Raw genomic sequence first — 26,151 nt, 5'->3', positions numbered from 1 at the left:
TGTCTCCTGTGGATTACAGGATTGCAGTTTGTTCGGCACTCCTGTGACCGATTTGCAGCAGACAGCGGGCTGAAGCGAACATCGCAGAGCTGGTCCAGCCTCGGGTAGATCCGTCCACATGCCTGGACCGGCACCCAGCTCAATGTGGGGGGGGGGGGGGGGGTGTTAAGCAAAAAGCCCTGAGAACAAGATCGGCAGTGTTTGACTGCTCGGTTTACAGTGTTAGAGCCGGTGGAGGACAGACGCAGCATCGGACCATTGCTGCATCCAACTAGGTAAGTATGATACACAAAAAAAATGTGAATCCCATACTTCTCTTTTAATTACCCATTAGTTTCGTTATCTGTGAACTGGAGGTAATTATTTTTGAATCTGGTGCGATAATAAAGCCACCTTGTAAAATTGGCGCTATTAAGAACTACCTGAATCTGCTGCACGCATTAAAGTAACTTGGTAAAGTTATTTTTGAATCTGGCACAGGCCATTTGAACACCACAAAACAACCTCCTGCGCTCAGGCCCTTAGTCCATGTGTAGGTCGTGGATAAAGTGTGGAAAGTCAAAGGTCTTGCTGCCCTCTTCAGAACAATGGGTGTCCTTAAAGCTGAAACATATAGAAAAACAGGGAGGGCGCACCGACCTTCCAAACCAGGAGACAGTCACCGAAGTGCAGGGGCCCGATGGATAACAGCCTTACAGTGCACAGGACACGTGCAGCAAGTCCACTCTTTTGACTCTTCTGCCTCTAACCCTCTTTGGCAATTCCCGGCTGTCAGAATAACATCTGGGGGTTGCTTATAGCTCTGGCTGACAAGAGAGAACATCACTTTATTGGCTGTCATTATTCCCTCACGGAAACCAGGCCATTTGAATACGCCAAAGCAGCAGACGAATGCTATGGTATATATTGAAATTATGCGATTGTATTTAAATCCCAAATCTGGGCTAATTAAAAAAAAAAAAAAAAAAGTTATCCCTTGCAGTGGGGCTGTGTCTGCACTATAGCGGTTGATTGCGCGTTTATGTCTCTATTTACCCGATGCTCCACTCCTCCCCTAAATCTAGACTGGCCCCCGAAGTTTCTGCACTCCCGCACTCCAGCCTCATTGCAGGGGATAATTTTTTTTTAACTGCCCGGAATTGGGCCTTAATATATTTTTAAGATTTTAACGTATGTTAACTATTGCTGTATAGCAGCAGTCTCAAGATTTGTTTACATGGATTTTTGTCAGACATGTTTCCTGCTGATGGTGACTTCAAGAACTCACCACAGCTACAACCATGGAGGGCAAGAAAGTGTTCATTCATGAAGTCCATTTCCAGTGTTCTAATCAGCGGTTAGCTCTGACAAGCTGCACTTTTCCACCTCCACCAGTAGAGGGTATGGGGGCTTCTTGTAAAAACTCGCAATCAAGTTTAAAAGGATAAGGATACACAATGGTAGATTTCCTCTAGTGCAGCCTTTCTCAACCTTTTCATCAGAGGAACCCTTGAAATAGTTCTCCGGTCTCAGGGAACCCCTGCTAAAAATTAGAAATCTACAACTCATGATACATTAGTGTGATGGTCCGTGGGAAGAATGGTCCTTACATGGGTGGTCGTTGGGAAGAATTACCTCCTTACAGATAGATAAAAAGATCAATGGTGTCAGTGGGAAATTATCTGAGAGGCAGAAAGTGCCCAATGCTAAAGGAACCCCTAACAACCTCTGGAGGAACCCTGGTTGAGAATCACTGCTCTAGTGGGACTTTATAAGGCAAGAGTCTTTGAACAATGATATATCAAAAAAGTATAGAATTTTATTATAAAAAAAAAGAATGACAAAAATAGAATTAAAAAAGAGGTGGATGCCAGCAAATTCAGATGGTGGTAACAAAAAGGAGTATAATAATGCAAAAAACCACACACAGACTATTTCAGCGGGGGGGCTGAAAATAGAGGCCCTTTTTTCCGCCCCCCCGCTGAAATAGTCTGTGTGGGCTTTTTTCATTATTGTAAACAGATATGTATACTTTTTTGTTACCACCATCTGAATTTGCTGGCATCCACTTCTTTTAATTCTACTTTTGTCATGTTTTAAACTTTTGATAATAAAATGATATACTTTTTTGATATATCATTGTTCAAAGACTCTTGCCTTATAAAGTCCCACTAGAGGAAATCTCCCATTGTGTAGTCTTATAGGGATGTGGACAAGGTGTCTTCTTCCACAAGGTCCCCGTCACTACCACTGTGTAAAAGGATAAGGATATGTTTATATGTAAATTACAAAAAATGTTCCCTCTAATGGGGGGGGGAGACACCTTCTATGCATAAATGATAATCAGATTTCTATAGAAATGCCAGCACTAAGACATCCTTTCCTAATGTGAAGGTAAAGGCTACACAGTAACCCTTCTGTTTAATGAGGATTGCCCTGATCCTGTCTATTAACTTTTTGTAATATGATGAATTTGAATACCTATTAATTGTAATATGAATCCTATTTTTTTTTATTATTATTTATTTTATGCGGTCACATGACAGCTTGTTTCTGTACTGAGGAGGGGCCGATAACAGTGCTGAATCCCCTGCAGCCATGACGTCATCGCGCCGGTGTCCATAGCTCCCAGGGTTGTCAAAGCGTTGTCTGCCCAGAGAGGAGTTCCCACCCACTAGCCACAGAAAGAGCGGGAGTATTCAGAAAGATTTATTACAGAATGTAAGCAGAGAGGATCAGAGCACAGGTGGGTTTTTATTGGGTAGCCTTTTCTTCTAGTTTAAAACTGAGCTCCAGATACAGACTTTACAGTCAAGTTAAACATTGCTTCAGCTTGGATCAATGTACGTATGCAAATGCCATACAGAATTTTTCCTTTAGATTTACCAAAATCATATAATATTTAGTCAAACCTAAACACTTTCAATTTGCAGGCAATTTAGGTAGGCCCTCGAACTACATAGTTGAAGGTGAATCAAAAGGAAATTGAATTAGAGAATTGTATAATGAAAATGTATGGCCACCTTAACTCTTAAAAAGGCCACAGGATCATTTCTGAAACACAGTACAGTAGTTCTTCCTGATATTAATCGCCAGAGCTGTATTATCCTGAAAGATAGCCAACATACAGTTATAAACTGATCATATCAGGGTATCCCTGGGGAAGAACAGTACAATGTAATGGGGATAATTTATACAGAGGAAAGAACACAGAGCTGCCTTATAATAAACTGTTCTTCATTAATAGAACATAATATTCTGTACTAGAACACTTCTCTCTCACTGGTTCTGTTATAAAGCAGCTGATCCATGAACTCTTTTCATTTTCTCTGTTTAACTTCTATTAAAACCATGTACTGTTTATAGGGGTGTGAGGGTGTTGTTCAAGGATATGTGTATACCTAAAGTGTTACTAAACCAAGGACCCTGCATTCAATATATCTGGTCTCCCCACAGTACACATAACATGGAAATGCAATTATTTTAGTAAATATAAACTGCTAAATATCTTTTCTCATTAGCAGTATATAGCAGTCTTGTAACTTCTATCAGTGCCTGGTTAAAGCTTGTAGGAGGAGTTTTCATTCTACACTGACTGTCTCATGAGGCTGCAGGGCCCCTGACCCTCTGTCTGGACAGTGCTGATTGGCCCTGTGCTGATCACATGCACCGTCCCAAGAAAGAGAAAAAAAAAAAAACTCTCTAGCAATACACACCAAACTGAGCACGTGTAGAGTGACTCCAAAAGACACAGTCTTATCAGGAGATGGATTGGAGACTGTGGAAGAAGGGAAGGATCAGAGAAGACAGGAACAAATAGCCTTTTTACACAATGCGGAGGATTAACCCCTTAGGTTCTACAGTGAGTATAACAAGCATGATTTACTGCATATACAGACTGATTTTACTGTTGTGGGTTTAGAAACACTTTAAGCAAGCCATGAATGATGCAATTTTTTTTTTCTTGCAACACAATAAATTGCTTAATTCCCCCATCAACACAGTGTTGATGGGGTAATCCCTCCTGCAGCACTACTGTGTTCTGCCGGCAGGGAGCCTTCGGTGCTGGCAGAACACATTGATCACTGCTGGTGACCATAGTTGCCGGCAGTAATTGTTTGCAAAAAAAAAAAAAAATCAGACAGGCTGGTTGTACTGAAGTTGATCGATGGATCGAGTTTAGTACAACCAGCCTGCCCATAGATGTATCAAATCACAACCAGTCTCTGCTGAACCAGCAGAGATTCGAACAATCTACAGCTGGTTTTAAAAGAAAGCATACTTGCCCTGTTTGCCTTACCCACTCCAGCCTAAATCTATAGTAATCTACAGGGGTAAAGTAAAAAAGGTCATTTACCTCCTCCCCTCTCCAGCAACCAATACTCCCCATTCTTCGCTCTGCTCCTCTCTGCCACCAGGACAGGGCAAAAAAAGCTCTCTGCAAGCTGCAAACTTACTTGTGGGAGCTCATCCAGGGCTATGGCCTCCTTCCCGACCCAATGTGACAGGAATATACCAATTATGAAACACCCAACACTATCACACATGAGAGGGGGATTAGGCAGTGGGAGAGGTGAATATGTAATGTTTTCTTTGCAGGGTGCCCTAAATGCAAATCTGGATTTTAGCTACAAGGTTACATGAATGTCCACAGACATACCCAGGACTGTGGCTGTCTGCCCACCACGCTTTGGCACCTTCCCCCTTCCACCAGGACTTGCCAAATAACACACTGATAGCACTGCACTGGCAGAAGTGCAGATTGGTTTTAAAGAAAATACAACAGAGATGGTGTCCTCCTTGGAGGAGGTGATCCAGTTGTGAAAGTCTGATGTGTGTAGGCATGCTTCAGGTCCTAGGCTGCTGCCTATCTGATCATGATGGAGGAATCGCTCATCGGAAGATCAAATCCCAAATATTCAGGATTTACCACCCAGCATGGCATGGAGGCAAAGACTAGAGTCACTAGGCCGAGGGAAAAAAAGAGCATGAAGAATACAGAGGAAGTGCCTAAAAGTGCAAAAAAGGAAACATGGAAAAGAGAATATCACCCTTTCCTGTGAAGTCAGACTTCTCCTTCTCAAACGTTTTTTTTTTCTATTTGCTGCGTAAACTGTTGGCGCTATATAAATCCTGTATAATAATAATAACATTTGAAAATAGGTGACAGGTTCACTTTAAAATAATATCTAGGATATGTCCAACTCTCCCCCATGCTCTAGTATGCATACTGACATCCAGAACTAAACACAACAATGTAATAAAACTCTCAGTAATGTGCATTTAGAGCGATTCCACACCTACGTGGGTGCAAGAATAGAACCCTTTACCACTAATAGTACAATAAACCAGATGTGAACCGGCCATATAGGAAAGAATGGGACTTCTGGACAATACAGTAAAAGTAAGTAGGTTTTACTTAAAAGTGTGAACAGATCCAAAAACTAATTAGAGAAGGACAGAACACAATGCAAGCAATGAATCTCAAAGCAATCTGTTATATTGTCAAAAGGCTAGAAATGATACTGCAGAGGTAAAAGAGAAGGCAATAGACAGAGCATGGAAGACAACACTTGGAACATTAGCCAAAACCCAATAAATAAAAATGTTTGATTAGAAATCAAGATTTTGTGTTTCTGTACCCAGTTGGGAGTGCGTGGTATGTTCAACACTTGCAATAAATCTGGTTTCCTTTCCCTATTAAAGGTTTACCAAGAATGAGAACGTGGGACATTCTTCCCACTAATCACCAATGTAAGGAACATTCTTCCCACTGGTCACCAATGTAAGGAGGATTAATTTCACTGATCAGCAATGTAAGGAGCATTCTTCCCACTGATCACCAATGTAAGGAACATTCTTCCCACTGACCACCAATGTAAGGAACATTCTTCCCACTGATCACCAATGTAAGGAACATTCTTCTCACTGATCACCAATGTAAGGAACATTCTTCCCACTGATCACCAATGTAAGGAACATTCTTCCCACTGATCACCAATGTAAGGAACATTCTTCCCACTGATCACCAATGTAAGGAACATTCTTCCCACTGATCACCAATGTAAGGAACATTCTTCTCACTGATCACCAATGTAAGGAACATTCTTCCCACTGATCACCAATGTAAGGAACATTCTTCCCACTGACCACCAATGTAAGGAACATTCTTCCCACTAATCACCAATGTAAGGAACATTCTTCCCACTGACCACCAATGTAAGGAGGATTAATTTCACTAATCACCAATGTAAGGAACATTCTTCCCACTGATCATCAATGTAAGGAGGATTAATTTCACTAATCACCAATGTAAGGAACATTCTTCCCACTGGTCACCAATGTAAGGAGGATTAATTTCACTGATCAGCAATGTAAGGAGGATTAATTTCACTGATCACCAATGTAAGGAACATTCTTCCCACTGATCACCAATGTAAGGAGCATTCTTCCCACTGATCACCAATGTAAGGAACATTCTTCCCACTGACCACCAATGTAAGGAGGATTAATTTCACTGATCAGCAATGTAAGGAGGATTAATTTCACTGATCACCAATGTAAGGAACATTCTTCCCACTGATCACCAATGTAAGGAGCATTCTTCCCACTGACCACCAATGTAAGAGACATTCTTCCCATTGATCACCAATGTAAGGAGGATTAATTTCACTGATCAGCAATGTAAGGAACATTCTTCCCACTGACCACCAATGTAAGGAACATTCTTCCAACTGACCACCAATGTAAGGAACATTCTTCCAACTGACCACCAATGTAAGGAACATTCTTCCAACTGACCAGTTGTTATTTTTTATTATCATTTTAATTACATTATTTTATTGAAAATAATTTTGCCATAAAGAGCAGCCCTGGGTAATAAGCGCAGTGTCATTTCAATGGTTCCTCCAATTCTGTAAAAGGCTGGTGTATGGTATTCACTTCCATGCAGCGCTCCATATGCCATACCACTGAAGGACGGTGTAAAGGAGGTACGTTTGCTTTCGCAAGTATATGGCAGGCTATTTATACATAGTTGTGAAGAGTTACCTAGCATTTTAGCTTAACTACCCAGTAAACAGGACCTGACACTTCCAAAGTAACAGCAAGAGGCATATTCATTATGGCAGCGTGCTAATAGCAACCAGGGACTCATCTTTCAGCGTGGTGTCACTGGGCGATTTTATCCATGGGGGGTTTACGAGGCAAAAATACTTGAACGGTGCTACTATATCCTGCTCAGATGGACCGTGTCTAATCCGATTCCAGTACTATGACCTGCCTGTCTTGGCTGATGCAACCTCCTTCACCATGACAAGAGATCGATCCAAAGAGCCATCTGAAGCATAGTGTTTGGGGAAAAGTGCCGCTTACTAAAAATGGCATAAAAGTCAATACTGAGCAAGATTCTGAAGCTAGAAAATGAAGAGGTAAAAGTGGAAAGACAAATATACCTAATAAATATTTGGATCTAAAATGGAACTAGAGGCAAAATAGAAAACAGACACACACGATTCAGTCTGTCACTAACATTAACACAGCAGTTTTTGTTTTTCCATTATATTTAACTACCGTATGTCTTTAATGTATAAATTACTAGTTTCATCAATCCACAACGTAATGGAGATGGTCAAAAGTCAGCCATGTTTGAAGTCCAGCCTGGGTGATATCCATGACCACCTCATAAATACAACAGAGAAATGAGTGTAGACATGGAGATACTTAGGGGTTGATTTACTAAAAGTGGACAGTGTAAAGTCTGGTGCAGCTCTGCACAGAAGCCAATAAGCTTCCTTCAGCTTGTTGAATTAAGATTTCCCCTGCTGCCTGGGTACCCACTCGGTACCAATCACTCATTGTGTTCATTCATAACTGAAGCACTGTAAACTATTTACTATGCTTCGGTTTGTGAACAGGAAGCCGCTCAGCACAGAGCACTTCCCATTCATTCATTGTCCAGTGTAGCTGAGGCTGCAGAGAAGGACTGGGGAATCTCTGTGCTTAGTCCCTTTCTCTGTCTCAAAAGGGACACATCAGGGGTCTGTTTAGACCCCTGATAGTTCACCAAAGCCCTCAACAGGGCTCCTAAAAAATAAAAATATTTCGCAAATAAAAATATAATTGTAAAACATTAAAAAAATAAAATAAATAAAAAGGAGTAGCCCTCTGCCCGACAGAAACACACACACCGCCCTCTGCCCGACAGACACACACCGCCCTCTGCCCGACAGACACACACCGCCCTCTGCCCGACAGACACACACCGCCCTCTGCCCGACAGACACACACCGCCCTCTGCCCGACAGACACACACCGCCCTCTGCCCGACTGACACACACCGCCCTCTGCCCGACTGACACACACCGCCCTCTGCCCGACTGACACACACCGCCCTCTGCCCGACTGACACACACCGCCCTCTGCCCGACTGACACACACCGCCCTCTGCCCGACTGACACACACCGCCCTCTGCCCGACTGACACACACCGCCCTCTGCCCGACTGACACACACCGCCCTCTGCCCGACTGACACACACCGCCCTCTGCCCTACTGACTGACACATACCGCCCCCTGCCCTACTGACTGACACCGCCCCCTGCCCTACTGACTGACACATACCGCCCCCTGCCCTACTGACTGACACTGCTCTACTGACACCATCCAAATTTTAATACATTTTAAAATGTTTGTTTGCATTAATAAGTATGTGTGTAATGTATACAGTGCATCCTGAAATTATTCACAGCGCTTCACTTTTTTCCACATTTTGTTCCGTTACAGCCTTATTCCAAAATGGATTAAATTCATTATGTTCCTCAAAATTCTACAAATATTACCCCATAATGACAACATGAAAAAAGTTTGTTTGAAATTTTTGCAAATTTTTTAAAAATAAAAACCGAAAAAATCCCATGTACATAAGTATTCACAGCCTTTGCCATGACACTCAAAATTGAGCTCAGGCGCATCCCCTTTCCACTGATCATCCTTGAGATGCTTCTACAACTTGATTGGAGTCCATCTGTGGTAAATTCAATTGACTGGACAAGATTTGGAAAGGCACATACCTGTCTATATAAGGTCCCACAGTTACTGTGTATGTCAAAGCACAAACCAAGCCATGAAGCCCAGGGAATGGTCTGTAGACCTCCAAAACAGGATTGTATGGAGGCACAGATCTGGGGAAGGGTATAGAAAAATTTCTGCAGCATTGAAGGTCCCAATGAGCACAGTGGCCTCCATCATCTGTAAATAGAAGAAGGGAGCCACCAGGACTCTTCCTAGAGCAGGCTGCCCGTCCAAACTGAGCGATTGGGGGAGAAGGGCCTTAGTCAGGGAGGAGACCAAGAACCCGATGGTCACTCTGACAGAGCTCCAGCATTTCTCTGTGGAGAGGAGAACCTTTCAGAAGAACAACCATCTCTTTAGCACTCCACCAATCAGGCCTGTATGGTAGAGTGGCAAGAGGGAAGCCACTCCTCAGTAAAAGGCACATGACAGCCCACCTGGAGTTTGGTAAAAGGCATCTAAAAGGATACTCTGACCATGAGAAACATAATTCTCTGGTCTGATGAAAGATTGAACCCTTTGGTCTGAATGGCAAGCGTCATGTCTGGAGGAAACGAGGCACCACTCATCACCTGGCCAGTACCACCCCTACAGTGAAGCATGGTAGTGGCAGCATCATGCTGTGGGGATGTTTTTCCAGTGGCAGCAACTGGGAGACAAGTCAGGATTGAGGGAAAGATGAATGCAGCAATATACAGAGACATCCTTGATGAAAACCTGCTCCAGAGCGCTCTGGACCTCAGACTGGGGTGAAGGTTAATCTTCCAACAAGACAATGACCCCAAGCACACAGTCAAGATAACAAAGGAGTGGCTACCGGACAACCCTGTGAATATCCTCGAGTGGCTGAGTCAGAGCCCAGACTTAAACCCAAATGAATATCTCTGGAGAGATCTGAAAAAGGCTGTGCACCGACGCTCCCCAGCCAACCTGATGGCGCTTAGAGGTCCTGCAAAGAAGAATGGGAGAAACTGCCTAAAAATAGGTGTGCCGAGCTTGTAGCGTCATAATCAAAAAGACTTGAGGCTGAAATTGGTGCCAAAGGTGCTTCAACAAAGTATTGAGCAAAGGCTGTGAATACTTAAAGTGGATGTAAACCCACTCTTGTCATTTCTAAATTACTTCCATAGTGCTGATCTATAAGGATATACATACCTCCTGCATGTGTCCTTACCTGTGAAATATCTCCCCTTTAGCTGTTTGGAGCCCTGCAATACTCCAAATTCTGTTGGCAGGTCTGTTGTCCAGGGCTCGGTGGGTGGAGTCGTGATGTCAGTAGTAGTCCCTCTACACTCCTCTTGGCCAGGCATCGATATTTCTTACACTGAACCTCTGCAGGTCTTTGATTATGCCCCATGATCACTAACATCCAGTCAAAACACAGGAAAGTCACCACATGACTTCAGCATGCCCAGTCATGCTGAGGTGTGGAGCAGCCAATCCTGGGAGAGCTGGAGAATAAAGGAGGGGGGATGTGAAGTACACAGAATGCCTCTCTCACACTAGTGCATGAGATAAGAAAATGACTTGTCACTCACAGCAAAGGGGGGAAGAATGGACACCTATTTCTCTGTGTGTTAGTTTTTATCTTACTGAAGAAAGAGAAGAGGACTGCTCAGAGCTGGATTAACTCTTCTTGGCAAGACTGGGCACAGATGAAATGACATCCTCTGCTGTAAGAGATATGAGTCTTAATTAAAAAAAACTTTTTTGGGTTTACTTCCACTAAGTACATGGGATTTTTTTCGTTTTTTTATTTTTAATAAATTTGCAAAGATTTCAAACAAACTCCTTTCACATTATCATTATGGTGTATTGTTTGTAGAATTTTGAGAAAAATAATAAATTTAATACATTTTGGAATAAGGATGTAACAACAAAATGTGTAAAAAGTGAAGCTCTGTAATTACTCTCTGGATGCAGTGTGTGTGATATATATATATATATATATATACATACATACATACATACATACACACACACACCTGTGTTTGAGCGTTGAGGTGCACACCCTAATGCAATAGGCTGCGCATACCTATGCTGGAAGCGGATTGGTTTATATGCACAGAATAAATTTTGCACTCTCCTGTTTTAGTAAATCAACCCCTTATGCCCTGTACACACGATCGGACATTCCGACAACAAAATCCATCGGATTTTTTCCGACGGATTTTGGGCCAAACTTGTCTTGCATACACACGGTCGCACAAAGTTGTCGGAAAATCTGATCGTTCCAAACGCGGTGACATAAAACATGTACGACGGGACTATAAACGGGGCAGTAGCCAATAGCTTTTGTCTCTTAATTTATTCTGAGCATGCGTGGCACTTTGTGCATCGGATTTGTGTACACACGATCGGAATTTAAACGATCGGATTTTGTTGTCGGAAAATTTGATATCCTGCTCTCAAACTTTGTGTGTGGGAAATTGACGGAAAAAGTCAGATGGAGCCCACACACGATCGGAATTTCCGACAACACAATCTGATCGCACTTTTTCCATCGGAAAATCCGATCGTTTGTACAGGGCATTAGTGTTATTCGCAGGATTACCAGGTGAAAATACAGGAAAAATGCCTTATTAAAAAATAAAGCAGCCACTACATCTAAGAACAGGTAAGATGCAATGTATTTTGTTATTTTTGGGTTTAGATGCAATTTATCATTTTCTGCAGTAAGAAGCAGCGAAGGCCAGGAGACGTGACCCAAATGCACAAGCACTGTGCAGCCGGGCCCTGGAGGCAGAAGGTGACATATATTTCTTTTGCATTACTTGTTCAAAATATTTAGGAGTCTACATTATGAAAAAGCAGCTTACCGGAAACCAAACATGATTTCATCATGGCGGAGGTGAGCATCGTCATCTATGGAGAGGACAGCCTCGGTCTCTATCTCGTCCCAGGGAAGGAACCGATTATTTAGACTATTCTTTTCTGTGCGCACCACCTGATTGAGGAAAGAGAGCGTCAATGTATATGTACGATGTGGGGGGGATATATACACTCAACAGCCAGAAATACTCTGTTCAATACAAGACAGGACTACATTTTTGCTTTCCCACATGTAAAAATTAGAAGCATCAGTTATTGCTGATAATTGATTTCTCTCAGGTGATAAATTCATGAATTTACAAGAACGCAACATATGCAAATTAATGGCGTAATGCATATACAGAAAGCACATAAAGATCATCAAAACTATGATTTCTCAACATTCCAAAAACACCATTCCCCACCTATCTGACATTTACGACTTGGTTGATTTACTAAACACGGTGAAAAGGTCCATGTGGTCATATGTGATCTTAGAAGAACCTCAACAAACAAAAAAACACAACCCTTCTTGCTCACCTGAAGAAAGAAGCAGAAACAAAAAAGATGTGCTGACTGCCTTGGCATACTCAGATAAACTGAATAGTTAGTTACCTTTAATGATTATGTTGTCAACTCCAACAAAGAAGCCCATTGTGAGTGTGAGCTATCCTTTTGATTTTGAAGAAGGTTGGAAATCTGATCACTTGACAGGTAAACAACTACCTTCCATCCATTATCTGCTGCCCATTCTGTATATTATTGAACCCACCAACAAAGGCCAGCATGCCATTTTTCTAAGGCAGCTCTAGGGTAAAGCAGGTCTCAGAGCAGTAAATGGCTAATGCCCTCATTGAGGAGATGACTAACCAGAGATTCAGGCTAACATCTTATTGAGGAAATGACTAACTGGTGAGTGAGGTGTAATGTGATGGTTATAAAAGCCCTTGAAAGCCTCTAACAAAACTACAACCAGACTATGTACTGTGATGGGCCATGCCCCTGCCACTGAATGTTTAGGCGAATAGGATACAGGATTCACATTAAGGGTTAATGGCCAATTTTTAGACTATCCTCTGAGCGGAGACAGCTGTGTTTTTGGTTTTCTCTGGATTCTGTAGTCCTGGATTGGGGCCTGGAGCTTGAAGGTTCTACTGGGGTTGATTTACTAAAGCTATAGAGTGCAAAATTTGGTAGCCAATTTGCTTCCAACTTCAGCTTTGACAAAGCAACCTGGAAGCGGATTGGTTTCTATGCACAGCTGCACCAGTTTTTGCACTCTCCAGTTTTAGTAAATCCACCCTTAAGTGTCTTGGGTGGGACAGAGCTTTCAGGCTGGGTTCACACTTATGCGAATAGGATGCGGGTTTCACTGCACCCAACTTGCATGACAAGAGAGTGTGACCGGCTCGCAATGGAGAAGGGTCTTGTGCATTTTTGGCTCAGTTTCAGGTCCGAATTCAGGCAAAAATTTGGACCCAATTTGGATCTGAAACGGTGAACGGGGACGCACCGGACCCCCTGCTGCGCCGATTGGTTTTTAAGCAAAGCTGCACCAGATTTTGCACTCTCCATCTAGTTTAAGTAACTCAACCTCTTCTCTTCTGCAATAAATATTTCTTCTGCACCTTCTATCACGTTTCTTTAGACTGTGCACAGAGCCATCTGTGTACGCTCATATCCGTGTACATTCTCAGTCTTGGGTGCGTAGATGAATTAAGGCTGGGTTCACACACTGTGGCAATGCAAAAATATGCATTCTGATTAGGGTTGTCAGCTGACTCTGTCCATTCACATAACTGAAACATTGTAACCTCCTGTGATTACGATGTCTCAGTTTATGAATGGAGAGGAGCCGCTGTCTTCTCTCCATTAATTTTCAGTGCAGCTGAGGCTGCAGAGAAAGGGACTGGAGAATCTCTATCCTCGGTCTCTCTCTGTCTCAAGGGGGAGATATCAGAGGTCTGTTAAGACCCCTGATAGCTCACCAAAGCCCCCCAACAGGGCTGATTTAAAAAAAAAAAAAAAACCAACACATAGTATTGCAATAAATAATAAAAAAAAAAATTATTGTAAAAAATAATAAAAATTTAAATAATTGTAAAAAAAAAAAAAACAAAAACAAAAAAAACCACCACTGCCACGTGACATTAAAAATAAAGGTATCGGTAATCACTTGAAAAAAAGTAGCGGTACTTGTACTCGGTCTTAAAAAAGTGGTATCGGGACATCCCTAATTCTGATGGTTAGTGTGTTGCATTGCCATTCATTCTCAGTGGCACCCAGATGTACCTTGCTAACAGATGTGTGTTGCAGTGCATCACAAAACACAGTGGTGCACCATTGTGTTAAGGTGCACTGAGTTGCAAAATTAGCACATGAACCTTTTTTGGAGATTTCATAAAAAAATGTCAACTTCACACTCTCAATCACAAAAATTTTTTTTTTATAAAGTAAATGCTGTAAACTACTCCACACCTCCTCATCTGCCCCACTAATGTAACTGCTTTCTCATCTGCCCAACCACTGTAACACCCCTGCACATCTGCCCCACTTCTATACCCCCTTGCTCATCTGCCCCACCACTGTAGCCCCCTGCTCATCTGCCCCACCACTGTAGCCCCCTGCTCATCTGCCCCACCACTGTAGCCCCCTGCTCATCTGCCCCACCACTGTAGCCCCCTGCTCATCTGCCCCACCACTGTAGCCCCCTGCTCATCTGCCCCACCACTGTAGCCCCCTGCTCATCTGCCCCACCACTGTAGCCCCCTGCTCATCTGCCCCACCACTGTAGCCCCCTGCTCATCTGCCCCACCAATGTACCTCCTGCACATCTGTCTCACCTCTGTACACCCCCTGCTCTCCTGCCCCATCGCTGTAACTCGCTGCTCATCTGCCCCACCAATACACCTCCTTTCACATCTGCCCCACTGCTCTACCCCCCTGCTCATCTGGCCCAACACTGAACCCACCTGCTCTTCTGTTCCACTGCTGAACCCCTTCTCATTTCTTCCACCACTATACCTCCCTGCACATCTGCCCCACCGCTGCACCCTGCTGATCTTCTGTAAAACCTCTGAACCCTTCCTGCTCATTTTCCCCACCACTGTACCCTCCTGCTCATATGCTCCATCGCCAAACCCTCTTCTCATCTATGATATGCAGAGGGGTAAAAGGAAGCAGAGATGAGGCACATCTACCTGTCCTGGCACACTCATCCTGCTGATTCAACTCTCACATCCAGCCCACGTGCTTGTATGTGATGTATGTGATGTCACATACAAGCATCTGGAATGGATGAAGGACTGTGATTGGCTTTAGCAGTGGCCAAAGCAGTCCTCCTCCTCCCCCTGAAAACAGGGACCGACCCCCTAACAAAACTGCACCCAATCTCTTCCCCCATCACAAAAGCTGAAGATCACAGCTACAGCAAAGTTAGAGAACCAATGTTTACCATCTTTTACAATGTGTGGGGGCACAGTGCCTCCCCCTCAGTGCAGCTGCTGTGTGGGGAATTCTGAAATTGGAATGCATTAGTGTCTCACTGACACTTCCCTGCACTGCTTTGCTGATGGGAAGGGAGTCGAGTGCCGGCAAAAGAGGCTAGGCTTGCACCAGTGCCGGGGGTTGTCTACCCCTGACTTGCACCATGGCCCTGTTGTCTACCCCTGACTTGCACCATGGCCCTGTTGTCTACCCCTGACTTGCACTGTCCCCCTTCCCACTGATCTGCACTCACAATGTACCAGGCCCAAGCATGCTTACATCATCGGTAAGCACAAAAGGGCCTAATCTGCTCCAATGTCCGAGCCCCGTCTTTGGGCATGGCTTTTGTTTACACAGATGTGTACTGCACAGAGCACCCCAGACTACCTCCTTTAAGTGGGAATAGGGCAAGGTACACTCTCCAATGCACAAGCACAGTACAGAGTGATCATTCTAGTCATAAGAACTACTTTTTGGGTCAGGTATGTACACCTTCGCATGAGTGCACCCTTAAAGTGCCCTTGCTGTAAAATTTGAGGATGAATTACTCCACAGTGCCTGTAGCTGTATGGTTAAGTTAAGGCTTGTTTTTAACACACACTAACTGCTGGTAAAGCTGAAAACTTAGGCAAATGGCAAGATACATAAAATAAATACAGATATAGGAGCAGCTATACCCGCCGTGGCATTTGTTTTTCTGTCCCTCCATTTCTGAGAAACACACAACTCTGCCACACAGCACAGTGCTGTCTGACAGCAGAAAACCTGATTATTTTTTTTTCCCAGCTACAGTTCACCAACAAGATCAATTTTAGGGGATTAGGACAAAGGCATGATCACTGACATTCCAAAAAGCCTTTCCATACTTGTCTGGTTTATAAAGCATTTCCTGTGTGAGGTAATTGCAGCAATTTACCAGCAGCTTCAGAACCAAAACACCACAAAAATCAAGCCGCATCTCTGCTCTACAGTTTGCAGAGTTAGCTCTATACTGTCCAAAGTTTCGTTGGCAGCATTATAAGTGACTCCACACTGCGAGGCACTGTATTCTATGTTTAAAACAATACAGACAGAAGAGATTCACTAATAGTCACAGAAGATAGTCAAAACCCTCTATAGTATGTTCTGGTTTCAATCCAAACTTTGGTGTATGCACCCCACAGCACAAACACACATGCGTGTATATCAACAGAGCAGTAGATGGTGTCAGTATGGCAGTGGAAAGGGTCAGTAGTTATTTACTTTTATTATTTTTTAAAATCCTATTATTTAAAGCGGAGTTCCACCCACAAATGGAACTTCCGCTTTTCGGAATCCCCCCCTTCCAGTGTCACATTTGCCACCTTTCAGGGGGGGGGGGGAGAGCAGATACCTGTCTAATCCAGGTATTTGCTCCCACTTCCGGGCATAGATAGCCGCAGTATCTGCCGATATCTATGCCGCCTCTGCGTCGCCCCCGCTATCTTCTGGGAGACACACAGGTCCCAGAAGCCAGCAAGGACCAGTGGGATCGAGCAGCGCGACTCACGCATGCGCATTAGGGAACCAGGCTGTGGAGCCGCAAAGCTTCACTTCCTGATTCCCTTACCGAAGATGGCGGCGCCTCCACCCGAGAGCTGACGGACAGATCAGCTTCAGGTGCCGACATCGCGGCGCCCTGGACAGGTAAGTGTCCATATTTTAGTCAGCAGCTGCAGTATTTGTAGCTGCTGACTTTTAAAAAAAATAAATTTGGCGGAACTCCGCTTTAAACAGACACCTGACGTCTCACTTTTGAGACAGAGAAAGGAACTGAGGACAATGATTCATCAGCCTAAGCTGCACTGGACAGTGAACAAATGTGAAGTGCTCTGTTCATTCACAAGCTGAAGCATAGTAAATAAAGTTTACTATGCTCGGTTAAGAATGAATGAACACAGGAGCGATCGGTACGGATCACTGTAATCATTTAGAAAAAGAAGGGGGCTAATTAAATATTTACTGGCCCCTTCCCCTGCACTCCATCCTCAAACATCTCCCACAGCAGCTGGTGGGAGAGGAGGGAAGCTGGGAGCATTTTCTTTTGAGGCTGTCGGCTTCAGCAGAGCAGAGAGAATTCTCTGCATAGACAGAATCAGGAAATACTTTGTCAAGATCGCAACAGGAAAACAATTGCCATAACAATTCTTAACGAATAATCGTGCAGCTCTAGTATCCATTAAAGCGGTTGGAAACCCCGCTTGGTCATTTTTACCTACAGGTAAACCTATAAGGCGGCTTACCTGTAGGTAAAATTAATATCTCCTAAATGCGCTCCGAAGGTCTGGCATACCTTGCCAGAGCTTCGTGCCAAAACCGAGGGCCCTCGTACACATGCATGCATGCATAGGAGTGACGTCATTGCGGCTCCAGCCAATCACCTAGCTAGAGCTCGGGAACCCGGAGGAAAGAAAACTATACATCGCTGCAGGGCTTCGTTACAAGGTGAGTATTTCATAATGTGCTAGTATTCTATGCATACTAGCACATAATGCAATTGCCTTGCAGTTTTTTTTTTTTTTTTTATTTTGAACACCCGTGGTTTACAACCGCTTTAACTTTTACCACCAAACGACAGTTCAAATTGTCCTGAAAATAAAACAAAAAGGTACTATATAATCCCCTCCATACTTTAAGTTATATATACACACACGATATATACCCAGAAACTCCTGTTCTGTGCTTCCTTCTGATTGGAAAGGAGAATGGTAGCCCAGAAGATGGGGAAATCAGAATGCACTCATAAACCCCAAAATTATAGTGCAGCACACCGATCTTTCCTGTAAAATAACTCCTACGGGGCTAGGGCAGGGCTGCCCAGATTGAGAAATGGAGGATTTACTGATGTGAATATTCAATATATATGTAAAGTACTGTGAGAATTGCCAGCGCTTTTTAAAACAGCTGTAATAAATTTTACAAATTCTGGTCATTTTGGAGAACAGACATTGTACAGGAGGGACGTGTACATACAGGAAGGCTGTAAACGCCGTTCTCATTGATTTACAAACCTGGAATGACACTGACCTGTTTTATGAGGTGTGGAATGCAGCAATTGTCCTCACCATCCAAACATGTTACTAGTCACACAAAAAAAGCTCTATTTATTCTAGGTATTTATATAGCACTTTACATACTGTGTGCTCACATTGGTTCCCTGCTGTCAAAGAGCTTACAATCTAAGGCCCCTTACGCCACATATTGTACATACACATACTAAGGCCAATCTGGTCAGGAATCTATTATACTGCCAGCATGTCTTTGGAATTTGAGTGGAAACCCATGCAAGCCCGAGCAAACTCCATGCAGGTAGCGTCCTGGCTTGCAGATGTGCTAACCACTAAGCTACAGAAAAAGGGGAACACTGCTTCCTTAACTAAATGTAAAGTCCCAAACTTGCAATCTGTGGCCTGATGATCTTTGTACAAAGACAGAAAGGAAGTGTAAAAAAAAAAAAAAAAAACAACATTTTAGAGTTGTGGTAAAAGCAAAAAAGAAATCTTCCAATGGGGGCAAAGGTTGGGAGCAAATTCCTCTTTGTTTGGGTAGATTTTATCTCACTTCCTGTTGCATCTCCAAGACAGGAAGTAAAAACAAATCTCCCCAGGAGGACACAGGCAGCAAAAAAATAAAAATAAAACCTGATAGGGGATTTAACTCTTTCCTACTCTACCCAAAACGAATATGTATGTAGACACAGAGTTGTAGTTTCCATTGAAAACCCGTATGAAAACACAAGAGCAGAAAAGACAAACAGATCGTTCTCACCCTATAACAGGAAGTGCCTGAACAAGGACCTACATGGGAGGATCAGCAAGGATTATTTTAATGGAAGGTGCAAATGTAAACAGTGAAATGAAAATGACTTCCTAAATAAACATTAAAGTGTTACTAAACTCACAACAGTAAAATCGGTCTGTATATGCAGTAAAGCATGCTTGTTATGCTCACTGTGGAGCCTAAGGGGTTAATCCTCTGCATTGTATTAAAAGGCTGTTCGTTCCTGTCTTCGTTGATCCTTCCCTTCTTCCACTGTCCCCAATCCACCTCCTGAAACTACAGAGCCTTGGGGACACTCTGCACATGCTCAGGTTGCTATGTATTGATAGGGAGTTTTGTTTTCTTCGGAGAGTGCATGTGTTTAGCACAGCGTCAATCAGTACTGTCTAGACAGAGGGTCAGGGGTCCTGCAGCCTCATAGGACAATCAAAGTAGAATGCAAACTCCTCCTACAAGCTTTAACCAGAAACACACAGCAGTGACAAGATTGCTATACAGTGCTGATGAGAAAAGGTATTTAGCAGTTTATATTTATGAAAATAATTGCATTTCCGTGTTCTGTGTATTGTGGGAGACCAGATATAATGAATGCAGGCTCCTGGGTTTAGTAATACTTTAATATTTTGCAGCTTGCATGAGATTTTAGTAATTGGGGTCACATCTACTTTAAAACAACTGCTACTTGCTTTTCCCGTCTAACCGGATTTTGGAAAAGGACAGCTGTCCCTCTCCTCTCTCGCACAGGGCAGCACTGACACTTTTCATTGCATTAGCTACAGCATGGGCTCTGGTTAGCGGCGAACATGCCGGCTCTTGTTCCAGGCTTGGCATGTCTGCATCGTATGACAGAGCGGCTTGGCTTTTCCAGCTGGAATGTGCGCACTCACTGACCATCTGTTTCTATTCTGAGTCTGGTGATTTGCCTAATTCAAATAGCTTATATAAGAGGAAGCCAAAACTTCCCATGCAAGGATCACTCATTCACAAAACTGAATGTTTATAGTGCGGCAGGTTACTTGCCGGTGAGTGCAAACTAATTCCAAGGACCAAAAAAAAAAAAAAAAAAAAGTATAAAAACCAAGGGTCAGTAAAATACATAATATTATATATATATATATATATACACACATACATATCTCTATAGAGAGAGATAAGACTCTATATGTTATACGCGATCCCCCGCTGATTGTGAGCGGAGGATCGAACTGCCGAGATACATAGCGTACTCGGCTCGGCTCACAGTCACGCCCAGTCCCGCCCTATGATAGGCATAACACAGGGACTGGGCGTGATTGCGAGCGGAGCCGAGAGCCGGCGAGATACACAGGACATCCGGTGTCTTGCCGAGAAAGTTCCCCCGGCAGATAAGGACCCCCCTGTACTGCGCAGGCGCAACGCTTGAGCAGTACGATCGACTAAGGAGCCGCCGAAAATAGCCGAAGCTGAAAACCTTCAATCAGCTGTACACAGCGCCTGCGCCCTGGGTCCAGGATCAAGCCCCACCATCCAAGTGGACCTAGAGGTAGAATAAAAAAGTGCCGAGCGAAGTGAGGCCGTGCCGGAAGCGTGGCGAGCGAAGCGAGCCTGCGAAGGGCCCTCTTACAGACGCCGTGTACAGCTGATTTACAACTATTCGGCTTCGGCTATTTCCTCCGCTCATACTGCGCAAGCGCTGCGCCTGCGCAGTACAGGGGGGTCCTTATCCGCCGAGGGGAACTTTCTCGGCAGAGCACCGGCGCTGTATCTTGGCGGCGCCATTTTTAAACTGGAAGACTGCACTGACAAGGCTGCACTGACAAGGCTGCACTGACAAGGCTGCACTGGACAAGGCTGCACTGACAAGCGGCACTGGACAAGGCTACACTGACAAGCGGCACTGGACAAGGCTACACTGACAAGCGGCACTGGACAAGGCTACACTGACAAGCGGCACTGGACAAGGCTACACTGACAAGCGGCACTGGACAAGGCTACACTGACAAGCGGCACTGGACAAGGCTACACTGACAAGCGGCACTGGACAAGGCTACACTGACAAGCGGCACTGGACAAGGCTACACTGACAAGCGGCACTGGACAAGGCTACACTGACAAGCGGCACTGGACAAGGCTACACTGACAAGCGGCACTGGACAAGGCTGCAAATGGCACTGGACAAGGCTGCAAATGGCACTGGACAAGGCTGCAAATGGCACTGGACAAGGCTGCAAATGGCACTGGACAAGGCTGCAAATGGCACTGGACAAGGCTGCAAATGGCACTGGACAAGGCTGCAAATGGCACTGGACAAGGCTGCAAATGGCACTGGACAAGGCTGCAAATGGCACTGGACAAGGCTGCAAATGGCACTGGACAAGGCTGCAAATGGCACTGGACAAGGCTGCAAATGGCACTGGACAAGGCTGCAAATGGCACTGGACAAGGCTGCATTGATGGGCATTTAAATCTAAGTTTTTTTTCCCTAAACTTCCCTCCTAAAATATTTTTTCCTTAAAATTCCCTCCTAAACTTAGGGTGTGTGTTATACGCCGGCGCGTGTTATACGTCGAAAAAATACGGTCTATATATATTATAGATACACAGTAAATTTTAGATTGGCCTGTAGCTGGACCAGAACAAGGAATCCTTGTCAGGCTTTGGGGTGACCGTGATATGGGCATGGGAGGGTATCTTTGGGGAGAGTGTGGCCTAGAAGCACAGAGTTGAATGCGGTCACAAATCTTTATTTTATTTAACCAGGGAAGGCAAAATAGAAACAAATCCAACTTTAACTGAGGTTTGAGTAACTCCATTTACTTTAAAAATGATAGTCAGAAGTGGCTGCAATTCACTGCTCTTGTATGATAACACTTGGGCAATGTTTCACAGTTTGGATATGCAAAATATTTCATTAAAAAAAAAAAGGAAAAAAAAAAAAAAAAAAAACTTTAAAGGTTTCTTGGATAACATAGCAGACTCATCGTTAGATCACCATTTTAGGCAAATCCGTATATTTCACTGCTCAACTCCAATGAGATCACCTCCTTCAAGCAAAAGCACATAGCTAAACACCAAATATGTCAGTCAGCTAAATGACGGAGCAACAAAATGCAGCAAGATCACACAGGAATACCACATATTGAGAGGTGGATGCTGATTGGTTGGTTAACGCTCACAGCTACTTTATATACAGATTAATGGATGGCAATATCTGTGTACCAGAAATAGTAAGTGAAAGGCCACCTTTTGCGCAAAAAAAAAAAAAAAAAAAAAAAAACGAACCTATATTTGCACAATTGTTTTGCAAATGAACCAACAAAGCATTGCTTCCTGACCAGCCGGCGCAGTTAGACTGCGGCAGGTTGGCTCCCCTGCGCGAGCAGTCATAGCTGTACGTTGGCTCGCGGTGTCGGCATAGCAGGCGTGCGCGCTGCACAGCTGGGGTGGCGATGCTCGTGGCCGACGGTCGTGATGACCGGCGGGCACGAGAAATCGTGAGCAGGAGACACAGAACAGGGACAAGTGTACGTAAACACACACTTCCCTGTTCTGACAGGAGTGACAGATCGAGTGTTCCTATTAGCTAGGAACCACGATCCGTCACTTCCTCTAGTCAGTCCCCTTCCCCTTCAGTTAGAATCACCTCCCAGGGAACAGTTAACCCCTGGATCGCCCCCTAGTGTTAACCCCTTCACTGCCAGTGACATTTTTAAAGTAAACAATGCATTTGTATAGCACTGATCGCTGTATTGATGCCAATAGTCCCAAAAATGTGTCAAAATTGTCCGATGTGTCCGCCATAATGTCGCAGTTCCGACAAAAATCGCAGATTGCCGCCATTACTAGTAAAAAAAAAAAATAATAATAAAAATTCTATATCTCTATCTCCTTTTTTTGTAGACGATATAATGGTGCAATTGTCAGTTAAAGCGACGTAGTGCCGAATCACAAAAAGTGCTCTGGTCAGGAAGGGGGTAAATCCTTCCCGGGCTGAAGTGGTTAATGACCTCTGTATTTTTAGGAAAATCTGTTATCAGAGGTAAGGCTGCCATTTCAGCCTCTCCCAATTAATGTTCCATAGCCAGCTGTTGCTCCTCTCCACCTTCTTCCATTCCATCTCTTTTATGCTTCTCTTATCCACAACCAATTACCGTTCTTTCTCTTCTACTACCCTCTCACACTGAGGAGGAGGAGCCTATTATTGACCATCAGGTTCGCTCCCCTTGTGATTGACTGCAGGCAGTGGACGGATTCTTAGCCAACAGCGAGCCTGATAATGACTATAGAATACACCCTCTGCCTGATGTCAATTACAAGGAGAAAGCAGACCTGAAGGGGAACTAGTGTCTCAGCTTCCTCAAAAGGCTCCTGTCACGTACCTGAAGGGAGACTGAAATGACAAGGTCGGCTCGCTTGTATCTCCAGCCCAGGCCCCACTGAGAGTGGAACAGAAGGAGCCGAGGGACAGGAGGAACACCGGTGCCTGCAGATGAAGACCCGGAAACTTGTCGCAGGAAGTCGAAGCTGGTCGCAGGACCGTAGTCGCAGACACTCAGATGGCAGTGTTGAGCCAAGCAGGGAACAGGAGCGAGGGCACAAGGATAGCCGGGTTCGGTAGCAGATGGGCAGCAAGGTACCAGGGCATCAGGCAGAAACAAGGTCAATGGGAAGCCGGGATCAGGAGCCAGTAATCGAAGTATAGCAGAGTCCAGAAGCAGGGTCAAGGAAAGCCAAGTTCAGCAGGGTATAAAACATCATAATCACAAGATTCAAGGTATCAGGAGTACAGCTGAAAACCAGTCAGCACTGATGAGTGGTCAGGGCACCCCTTAAATAGGCAATCTGGCGCCAATTGGCACTAGGGATGCGCTCCTGCATGTGCACGACGTCTGCTGCACATGCGCATAGGCGCCTATGGGCATTTGCAGTCACCCGTGAGCGTGTGCATGCACGCCAGACGTTTTTCAATGGTTTCCTTACAGCTCCGCCCAAATGCGTAATCACTGGTTGCTATGAGACTGCTCGCTGTGAAGCCGACTGTTGTAAAGTAGAACTAAACACATCGATTTAACAGTTTCCCACACCTGCAAGGCATGAATGATAACTGTCAGATCTGGTTCTGCTTTCAAACTATCAAGCCATCAAATGGCTGGCCTCATAACTGAGAACATGGGCAGCACCATGGCAACCACAGATCAAACAGAGGCTAAGATGGCCATTTCCTTGGCTTTAAAGGATTTGAGGGTTTAGTTCCACTTTAACATCTAGTGACAGGGAAGGGTAGCAGTCACAAATACGCCACTCTGCTGAACTGAGCACAGGGACGGGACGGTCTCTGTAGCTCCACACAGTAGGTCCTTATTACCTCCAGCTTTGTCATCTATGAACTGGAATGTTGAGTTTGGTGCATTAACTTGTTGCTTTTTAAATGTGGTGCTAACTAAACCCTCCCCATCTTTCTCAGTCAAGGACGGTGCCATCTTAGCCTTTTTTTTTTATCTACAACTGCCATGGTGCTGCACATGTGATCAGTTATGACACCAACCATTTGATGGTTTGACAGTTTTGATTTAGAGCTTACACAAATGTGACAGTTACATTCCTGGCATGCTGGAAGGGCTATTTGGAAACTGTTAGACCGATGGGTTCTAGATCCACTTCCGCATCTGCCACACAGCCATAGCACCAGAAAGCTAGTGGTAGTTCCTAGTGGAATTCCCCTGATTGTGTTTAGCCGCTACAGGCTAAAAAATATTCAAGAAAGTTAAACAGGAGGCAGAAATTTGTTAGCACTTTTATAAATGTAATTTTGTTACCTTCATTCAATTTCTAATTGCATACAGTATTGCAGCCGTTGAGAAATAGACCATGCACTGTAGAGGACTCAGAGTCCCTTGTTTCCTCTGTGGAAGACCAGTGACCCCCCCTATGCCCGCTCCTCCTACCCCAAGCCACTGTTCATGTCTAAGACCATTGCCGCTTAGTTCTTTATTTACCAGCGGTGACATAAATCCATCACTGCTGGCTGCATTTCATTGCAGTGTGGTTGGACGACATGGCTATACATGTCGTCCAACCACACTACTCCAGGCACCAAATCCCTGGAGTAATATTCACATAACAAAAAACATTTAGTGGGTTTTTAAAGTGTTACTAAACCCAGTAATATGAAAATAGTTCATCTGCCCACAGCTTATAAATCTTCATTTTACATTAAAATACTGCTACTATATACCTTTTTGGCTGATCTGTATACCATTGTCACATGATAACCTGCAGAGTTTGTCCAGAGCGGTGTGTTCCGGTAGGAGGAGATTTCCACTATAGCCTGTATACACGCCCATATTTGTGATGTCAAGATCATGTGACCTGGGTAGCTCTGTGAACAAGGAAATGTTCTCTCCAGCATAAGGCTGCTTTCACACTGGGGCGGCGGGTCAGTTAGCGGTAAAGCGCTAATTTTAGGGTGACTGTTTTAGCAGTGTTTTTCAGCCACTATCGGGGCAAATTTAACCCCCGCTAGTGACCGAAGAAAGGGGTCAATAGCGCCCGTGTTGCGGCACTTCGGAAGTGCTGCCTATTCATTCCAATGGGCAGGGGGCGGTGTAGGAGGGCTGTATACAGCGCTCCTACGCCACCCCAGAGATGCTGCTTGCAGGACTTTTTTTCCCGTCCCGCAAGTGCACCGCCCCAGTGTGTAAGAACTCGGACTTTCACACTGGGGAGGCATGAGAGGCAGTTTTCAGGCGCTAAAATGCCAGAAAACTGCCTGTGTGTGAAAGTAGCCTAAAAGACATAACTGAGCATGTGCAGGTTGGCTACCCTGCCTGTGTATTAGCTGGCCTTTTCCACAGTATACACAGGATCAAAGAGTCTTTTTACATAATGCAGAGGATTAATCCCGTAAAGAGGAAGTAAACCCTGATGGGTTTTACTTCCTCTTTATTCCCCTGCCAAGTAAAAGCATAATGGGCTAGCCCATTATGTGTCACTTACCTGAAAATAAGCCCCCGATTTCCCCGCATT

General features: G+C 44.3%; 1 protein-coding gene across 1 annotated transcript in view; it reads right to left on the bottom strand.

Moving 5' to 3' along the window:
* EXTL3 (exostosin like glycosyltransferase 3) overlaps window positions 1-26,151 on the bottom strand; it is a 164,108-nt gene that overhangs the window by 28,346 nt on the left and 109,611 nt on the right. Inside the window, exon 3 of the mRNA XM_073624869.1 lies at window positions 11,871-11,998. Within this exon, the coding sequence (XP_073480970.1) occupies window positions 11,871-11,998 (128 nt within the window). The remainder of the gene's footprint in view (window positions 1-11,870; window positions 11,999-26,151) is intronic.

This window comes from Aquarana catesbeiana, linkage group LG04 (genome assembly GCF_042186555.1).
Source record: "Aquarana catesbeiana isolate 2022-GZ linkage group LG04, ASM4218655v1, whole genome shotgun sequence".
Lineage (NCBI taxonomy): Eukaryota > Metazoa > Chordata > Amphibia > Anura > Ranidae > Aquarana > Aquarana catesbeiana.
This window is presented reverse-complemented; position numbering and strand designations above follow the sequence as displayed.